Here is a 9096-nt window from a genome sequence, read left to right on the forward strand (position 1 = left end):
GTGCATGTATACTTTTGACCCAGCAGATTTGGTCACATTTTCAGTAGGCCCATAATAAATTCATAAAAGAACCAAACTTCATGAATGTTTTTTGTGACCAACAAGTATGTGCTCCAATCACTCTATCACAAAAAAATAAGAGTTGTAGAAAGTATTGGAAACTCAAGACAGCCATGACATTATGTCCTTCACAAGTGTATGTAAACTTTTGACCGCGACTGTATGTATTCATATCTATGAGGAGGGCCTAACAGTGGTTTAGTGAGTTGTGTTTTCCAAGTATTTCATGTGTTGTGGACATTGCTGAATGTTTTCCCCTGTCGACCACAATAGGATAGATTAATATTATACAAAGTATAAGGACACTTCTTACTCTGCGATGAAGACACTGCGTCGAATGAACTCGCTGCAGCGCTTGGGCTCCCCCAGGTGGTCGCAAACCAAACCGAGATTGAGGAAGAGTCGAGCCTTCATCTCATTAATTTCTCGCTGTGGCACCGTCCCTTTAACAGACAAAAAGTGAGTGTCGGTTAAAAAAAAAAAGTCCCTGAAACAAAAAAAGATACACACCTAGAAGATCGTCCACAATGGCCAAGCTCCTCCTGAAGGCATCTTCCGCTTGTTCGAGACTTTTCCTCGACTGGTCTGACTCATAGCGGAAGAGGTAGGTTCGGCCGATAGTGGCGAGCGCTCTCTGCTCCTCGGCGTGATCTTTAACAGAGCGGGCCAGGTCCAGGTGACGGTGCTGATGCTGGACAAACAGAAACAAACAACATGCTAACACTATTTGTATTTAATGTGCAGTTTCAAAACAGATCAACTCACTTTCAAGGCCGCTTCAATGTTTCCCAACTCTGCGTAGCATTCTCCTATCTTACGATTGGCCACAGCTCGTCCAATCACATCATTTACCACTTCAGAGAGTGCCAACTCTTGCTGGTGCTCCTCAATGGCGGCCTCATAGTCGCCTATTGAATAGGCGAATAAAACAGAACAACAGTTAAAGGTTTGCAAAAGGAATGCAATTTTCTGGAAAATTACGGTTTCTGCAAGTATCAGCAAATCTAATTTAAAGGTGCCATAAGTAATAATTGAATGTCAAGTCATCATTAAATGGCCCTGATATGTCAAAAGGCATGAATTAATCATGTTATTTTCGAATAAATTTATAACTGATAACAGTAGTTCAGCCGGAATATGCTCATTTCAAAATTAGATTTACAGCCCCGAAATATTGTTATTGTTTTCATTTCAATGCCTCGCCCTCCACCCTTTGACCAATTAAAAAGTCTATGAGTGTGTCACATCCAGTTTGCCAGTTAGGCACCGCCCTCTTCGTCGAGCTACTGCCACTGGTAAAGTTACTAAACATGTCAGACCTTAGAAAATCTAAAAGGCATCGTTACGATTCTAAACTTATTCATGACAAAGCCAGGAGCAAAACAAATATTTATATCCGGGATGCCTTTGAAATATGGAGACGATTGAAGGCGGAGAAGATTTTTTCATCGGACGACAAACTTGCTAATTTCCTGCTTAATAGGTAAGTCAGGCATTTACGTTTTCTTATTACTTGTAATAAATGGAAATGGAAATTTTGTATGTAAACTATATTGTCCAATACAGTCTAAGAATGCTTAGCATGCTAGCCCGGTCAATGACACATCAACATATAGGCTAACGGGGGAAATATATGCCCGTTCGCCTGTATGTCGATGTGTCATGAATCAATTTAAGTGGACCCCGACTTAAACAAGTTGAAAAACGTATTCGGGTGATACCATTTAGTGGTCAATTGTACGGAATATGTACTTTACTGTGCAACCTACTAATAAAAGTCTCAATCAATCAATCAATCAATCATCCAACTGACAGGGAAAAGTATATTTTCGACAAATAAAACCTATGTGGATATGGGTAGTGTCAGTGCCTATTTCCTTCTCAATATGCAGCTATGCTGAGGAAATGTGTTCCAACATTAGCACGGCTAATTGCAGTTTCTGGTACTGTATGTGCATCAGGCACTTATGGGGTGGTATTTGCTTGGCACAATATAATGTATTACATGTAATGATTTTCTACTTTGTGTATTGCAGTGACGTGCGGTCACTGGAGGCAGGTGAGGCGGGGCCTCACCTGCCATCATGGAAAGAAAAAAAATGTAAAAAGAAAAAAAATTAAATTGCTATATGTATCCAGTGATTATACTATAAAGTTATTTTCCATTTAACTTCACCAGTTTTAGATTATTTTTATTCAAAATCGCTGAATTTTCACATTTTCCGTTCAAATACTGAGAAGAGACGGTGCGGTGATCAGCAGCCAGTTGAGGCACGTCACTGCGTTGTGCCTCACCATGGATTGCGGACTCAGGTAACTGCTGGCCTGCTGTGCAGTGAGACCGTATTGCTATATGAATTATATTATACATTTCCATAGTTTATTTAGCTGAGGTATATAATGTACAGTGCATTTTGTCAACAACTGTATGTGTGTAACGTATTTCTTGTGCTGAGCAATTATAAAACTGCTGCGAAGACGCACTGTGTGAGGCTCGCAGTAATCCCGCCTCCTGGTGCCGGTTAATGCACCTCCGCCGCAGAGTGCACCCCCCGACGGGAGCGCCACACCAACCAAAGCCCACACCCAAACCCTCCACGTGCAAGACCGAATCCACCCAAAAAAAGTCACTTAACAAGAAGCCAAAAAGTGCAAAAACAACAATGCTCGCGCCGGAGGAGCGTGAACGACTGCAGGGACACAACATTAGGTACACCTGCAGACTGCAGCACGGATTTCATATTTCATTCATTCACAACTCCTCCAACACGAACACCACTGTTCCCGCACTTATAAGTAAAGGTAAACCATACTAAAGTTTTTTTTTATTAAATGTGCTTTTTTGTGTGCTACAGTTTGTATGTGTAAAGTTAAAGTTAAGTTAAAGTACCAATGATTGTCACACACACACTAGGTGTAATGAAATTTGTCCTCTGCATTTGACCCATCCCCTTGATCACCCCCTGGGAGGTGAGGGGAGCAGTGGGCAGCAGCGGCGCCGTGCCCGGGAATAATTTTTGGTGATTTAACCCCCAATTCCAACCCTTGATGCTGAGTGCCAAGCAGGAAAGAATGCTGGTATGAGCTTTTAAACATAACCCGTTAACTGCTGCCAATCAAATGGTGAATAAGATACTTTTTAGGGTTCATATGTTTGTAAATCTGACTGTGATGAAGTCAGTGCCTCACCAGCCATCAACCTCACCGCACGTCACTGGTGTATTGACATGGTAGTAGGTTATATGCTGTATGCGTAACATGGTTTTTGCGTAACGCGGGTTGGCTCATAGAATTGCTCTCTGCACTGAAAGATGGTAATGTGCGTAGATGGAAGAAAATGCAGTGAGTCAGGTTGGATGCAACATGGAGTTATGCTGAACGAAATGTGGCGGATTTTACTGTTGACCCGGACTTGCCATCAAAGTAGGCCTATGCGATGTATAATATATTATTCCATCCATCCATTTTCTACCGCTTGTCCTTTTGGGGTCACGGGGGGTGCTGGAGCCTATCTCAGCTGCATTTGGGCGGAAGGCGGGGTACACCCTGGACATGTCGCCACCTCATCACAGGGCCAACACAGATATTATTTATAATTATTTTGATGGTGGTCCATGCGGTTAAACTAGACATTTTAGCAGGTAACAATCTGTCCCGACTCCATACGAAAATATTGCTGCGTAACATTACAAATAAATTTGGCTAATCGACATTAGTAAAATGTGGCATAATTACTTAGTAAACCATCTTGCAAGAATCATAAACAAGAGAAACCTACAGCGTAGGACTCGTCGATTGCCATTTGAAGTTCTTTGGCGTATGTGAATGTTGTCTGTCTATCTGTATTGGCCCTGCGATGAGGTGGCGACTTGTCCAGGGTGTAACCCGCCTTCCGCCCGATTGTAGCTGAGATCGGGGTCGCGGGGGGCGCTGGAGCCTAAGGATGGATGGATGGAGTAGGATTCGGATTCGGATTCGGCTGTGTATCTGGCAACCTCAGTCATGGAGAGTGGGAGGGGAGAGCCAAGTTTTTTCTGAGGTGGTACTTGGTGAAAAATTTTGAAAGACTACTGTTCTAATGTATTTGTCTGAGAGCCCACCATTTCATAGTGATAACAATTTATCAAATTGCGCTTTTATAAGCACTCTAGATTCCTTTTTTATTGCAGGAACTTTACCACGAGACTATGCGCGCTTTCGCTTCGGTAACTGGGTCTGATATTAAGTTTCTGGCCATTTTAAGGGTTTTTAGTCGTTTTTCAGCCCATACCATTTGTGGGGCTTTTTAAAATCAGGGAACTTTTGTTGCAGGGTGAAGTTTCTGCTATAGAAAAGGTTCTGAACATGCTTTACAGCACGTAATTACAATTTACTGCCACAAATTCCCATTGAAACTTTCTACCAACCCCGTTTACATTTCAATAATATGCTGCAAATATTCAATGATGTGACCCTGTAGCTTTAGGCTATGTCTACACTAAGCCGGATAACCCCTTAAACAAATAATTATTTAGCCTAAGCCCCGTTTCGGCCACACTTAATCATCGTTTAAGGTCCCCCTGCTCGGACAATGTTTTACACAGGTAAGTGCGCTGTGTATTTTTTGAATCTCCGGTTTTTAGCTTATTATGGACTAATTGATCGTTTACAAACTGAGTTCGGAGAGGAAGTGACGCCAGAAAGACTGCGCCCCACACAGGTAGTGACATCAGAAAGAACGCGCCACAGCCAGCTTCATAATAAAGCGGTTTCGCAACTCGGAGCGAACCACTGGAAATATGAAGGCGAGTCATCCACACCTGCCCGTGTTTCTCCTTCCATCTGTACAGATGCTTGTGGAAATCACACATGCATACCTTAAGAGAAAACGATTGCAGCTATTTCAGATACAACACTTTTTTAGCACATAGCACTTTAGCACATAGTACTTTAGCACGTAGCACTTTAGCACAGAGCACTTTATCCATGAGCTCTAGTGCAATGCACACTGGTACTTTATCTTTATCTCCGTACTGTAGATTTTATGCCTACATCAAAGTGCCACCTATGTCTATCAAGCTCCATGTTCTGATGTTTAAATGTTAGTTGTCTGGTTGTGGTTGTGTTTTTGTTCTGTTGTTTTTGTGTATGTTAAGAAAGCAATGATGCACTGTGCCCAAGACAAATTTCCCCGCGGGGACAATAAAGTTGAACCTTGAACCTTGAACCTTGAACTTCTCAGACGGCAAGACAACTTTCGAATGTCCAGATCAGCTGTGATTCTACTTAGCGAAAAACTTTGTCCATTTGTCGAAGAGAGTCAACGAGAATGCGGGCTCCCGTGGATGTGATAAAAAAAAAGGTAGCGTGTGCTTTGTATTACCTGGCCAGAGTATATAAGGTCACCAAAAACTAATGGACAATGAAGGTGAAGGCAAAAGAGTGAGGAGTGTCCTGACCAGATTTATAGATCCCTTGTTTGATTGATGTAAAATGTTCTTTATCACATTGTTTACGTGTCTAATAAAGATTTGATTAATTTATGATGGCTCAGGTGTGATTCACTACAACAGGGCGCCACGGCACACTGGATTCCAGTTAATTGAAATACCATAACACTGGATATTGTTCAGATAAGTTACATTTAAGAACTTGCACACAAAGCAACACTGGAGGTGACTATGACGTGTGCATTTTCCGCGCTTGCGTATTAGGCCGCGTTGCGCCGGCGGACGGAGGGGGTCTTAAACCAGTGTTTTTCAACCTTTTTCAAGCCAAGGCACATTTTTTTCATTGGAAAAATCCCGAGGCACACCACTAGCGGAAAACATAAATAAATGAAACTCAGCAGCCGATATTGACAGTAAAAAGTAGTTCTCGCAATTGTTGGACATAAATTCAAACCATAACCAACCATGCATCACTATAGCTCTTGTCTCAAAGTAGGTGTACTGTCACGACCTGTCACATCACGCCGTGACTTCTTTTGAGTTTTTTGTTGTTTTCCTGTGTGTAGTGTTTTAGTTCTTGTCTTGCGCTCCTATTTTGTTGTTGATTGTCATGGCATGTTCGGATGTACTTTGTGGACGCCGTCTGCTGCTCCACACGCTGAAAGTCTTTGATGTCGTCCAGCATTCTGTTTTTGTTTACTTTGCAGCCAGTTCAGTTTTAGTTTCGTTTTGCATGGCCATCCCTAAGTTTCAATGCCTTTTCTTAGCGGCACTCGCCTTTCGTTTATTTTTGGTTTAAGCGTTAGATACCTTTTTACCTGCACACTGCCTCCCGCTGTCGTCTACATATTGTGATCGCGACAAACAATGTTCCCGACATCCACAAAGCAATTAGCTACCTGCTGCCACCTACTGATATGGAAGAGTATTACACGGTTACTCTGCCGCGCTCTAGACAGCACAGGCACTCACGGCACATTATTTGCGGATTATAATTACTGGTTTGCAAAAAATATTTTTAATCCAATTAGGTGAAATGACATCATCTCCCACGGCACACCAGACAATATCTCATGGTACACTATGGCACAGTGGTTGAAAAACACTGTCTTAAACGGTGGCATTGTTGTGTGTGGACACAGATAAGGTTAGGTGGGATTTACCCTGGATAACCTTACCCGGCCTTAAAAGAAATAGTTATACAGTACAGTACAATTGGGAAGATGAGTGAATATTCTGACTACTTAAATCTAACAACTAGGACTTGTCTCAAATATTGTACCAGGGGGAGTTCCACAAACCACGTTAAACCCAGATTCCGATCTAACAAAGATCTAAACTCATTCTCCTTCTATGCCACATCAATATGGAATGCACTCCCAACAGGTGTAAAAGAAAGTGCATCTCTATCCTCCTTCAAAACTGCACTAAAACAACACCTCCAGGCAACTTCAACCCTTGACTAACACCCTCCCCCTTCCACATCCCACCTCCCCGGATTGTAAATAACCAAATGTAAATAATCAAATGTATTTCTAATGTATATACTTGTTCTTATGCTATCTGAACTCACTATGTTCTCTGCTCGCTGTACATATCCTACCAAGTCAGACCTACACTGTTTCAATGCCGCCCTGCGATGAGGTGGCGACTTGTCCAGGGTGTACCCCGCCTTCCGCCCGATTGTAGCTGAGATAGGCTCCAGCGCCCCCCGCGACCCCGAAGGGAATAAGCGGTAGAAAATGGATGGATGGATGGATGTTTCAATGCCCATTTCTCTGATGATGCAATTGTTGATGACTGAAGTGCTGTTATCAACCAAACCCTCCCCATCCCACCCCCCGGATTGTAAATAATGTAAATTATTCAATGTATATACTCTGATGATTAACTTATGTGATGACTGTATTATGCATATTTGTACCATTAATTGATTTACGTGGACCCCGAGTTAAACAAGTTGAAAAACTTATTCGGGTGTTACCATTTAGTGGTCAATTGTACGGAATATGTACTGAACTGTGCAATCTACTAATACAAGTTTCAATCAATCAAAAACTTCAATGAGGGGTTAAAAAAACAAAAACATTTACCGTTTCTTGATAGCAGCTCTCCAAGCTGATTGCAGATGTTAGCCTCCTCTCTTATGTTGCTGCTGTTCTGGGCTTTGTATTTCGCCTTCTGAAGCACTTCAAACAACAGCGACCACCAGCGATCGACGATCATAAATAAGTTAAGGGTACAAAAATCAGATAAAGTGAGCCAATACTTACGTTTTATTTCTCGTGAAAAGCTCATCTTGTAGCTCAGGCGATGCTAACAAGAAGCTAACTTGGTAGCTGACTGACAGTGGAGTGCGCTTTGCCCGAGCAGTCGCTTATAAACAAGTGCTGACTGGCGGGCAGAATCACGCAAATGTTCTCCCTAACTTTCACCAAGACGCATGGTTACTCGTTACTATTTTGTTGTCGGTACCATTTGCGTGGTCGATCGCGCGCTGTAAGTTGCATAAAACAATACAATTAGACTAGACGATATGCTCTTTCTGTTCAGGAACTTTTACAAAGCCCCGCCAGCACTGCAGTGACCAATCGCTTATGTGTAAGCTACTCGGGCCCTAATTCTTGACTGAAAGGTACACAGTCCGCTGGACCTACTCAGATAGAAACGTAATAATTCAAGTGAACTATTTATATAGCTACTCACTATAACTGTGGAATAATAATAATGAGTGTTGATGTTTTTTTCCAACAATAACTTGCTTGTAGAATACGTGCGTAAGTCAAAATATAGGAACAAGTACTGCCACTATACTTGCGAGTTTTGGTTGGCTATTAGTCGATCACGTGACACTGATGGTACTTCCTCATAGCAACAAGAAGATTGTTGATTTCTTTGGGCTTTAGTCGTGTCTAATTGCAACAGTTCTCAATTATTGTTTCGTTATTTCGGGGGTATGCAACACAAGTACATTTTCTATCAAGAAAACTTTCTCATTAAGTAGGACAGAGGAGGTAAGAGTCAACAACAACGAACAGACCTGTTCGAGGATTCAGTGGTCTCGTTCGACCCAAAAACGTTGTTAGTAAAAGACACTGATAACTTTTTGCCAGACTTGGTATCGACCTGCTATCAAAGTATCAATTTGACAACCCTTCTAGAGACTTGCCTGCAAATTTCTAATGCAGTGATTCTCAAATTGTGGGCTCTACCTGGCGGTACGTCATACTTGCCAACCTTGAGACCTCCGATTTCGGGAGGTGGTGGGGGGCGTGGTTAAGAGGGGAGGAGTATATTTACAGCTAGAATTCACCAAGTCAAGTATTTCATATATATATATATATAAATTACAATACTTGACTTTCAGTGAATTCTAGCTATATATATATATATATATATATATATATATATATATATATATATATATATATATATATATATATATATATATATATATAAATAAGATAAATACTTGAATTTCAGTGTTCATTTATTTACACATATACACACACACATAACACTCATCTACTCATTGTTGAGTTAAGGGTTGAATTTTCCATCCTTGTTCTATTCTCTGTCACTATTTTTCTAACCATGCTGAACACCC

The 9096-nt window shown here is 41.5% G+C and overlaps 1 protein-coding gene across 1 annotated transcript in view; it reads right to left on the reverse strand.

Moving 5' to 3' along the window:
* Positions 1-8046, reverse strand: part of tonsl (tonsoku-like, DNA repair protein) — a 60105-nt gene extending 52059 nt beyond the window's left edge. The window contains exons 1-5 of the mRNA XM_061968303.2: positions 7763-8046; positions 7583-7678; positions 826-968; positions 571-751; positions 374-503 (exon numbers count right to left, since the gene is read on the reverse strand). Of these exons, the coding sequence (XP_061824287.2) occupies positions 374-503; positions 571-751; positions 826-968; positions 7583-7678; positions 7763-7787 (575 nt within the window). The 5' untranslated portion in view covers positions 7788-8046. The remainder of the gene's footprint in view (positions 1-373; positions 504-570; positions 752-825; positions 969-7582; positions 7679-7762) is intronic.
* Positions 8047-9096: the final 1050 nt, after the last annotated feature.

The sequence above is a fragment of the Nerophis lumbriciformis genome, linkage group LG08, assembly GCF_033978685.3.
Source record: "Nerophis lumbriciformis linkage group LG08, RoL_Nlum_v2.1, whole genome shotgun sequence".
NCBI classification, from domain to species: domain Eukaryota; kingdom Metazoa; phylum Chordata; class Actinopteri; order Syngnathiformes; family Syngnathidae; genus Nerophis; species Nerophis lumbriciformis.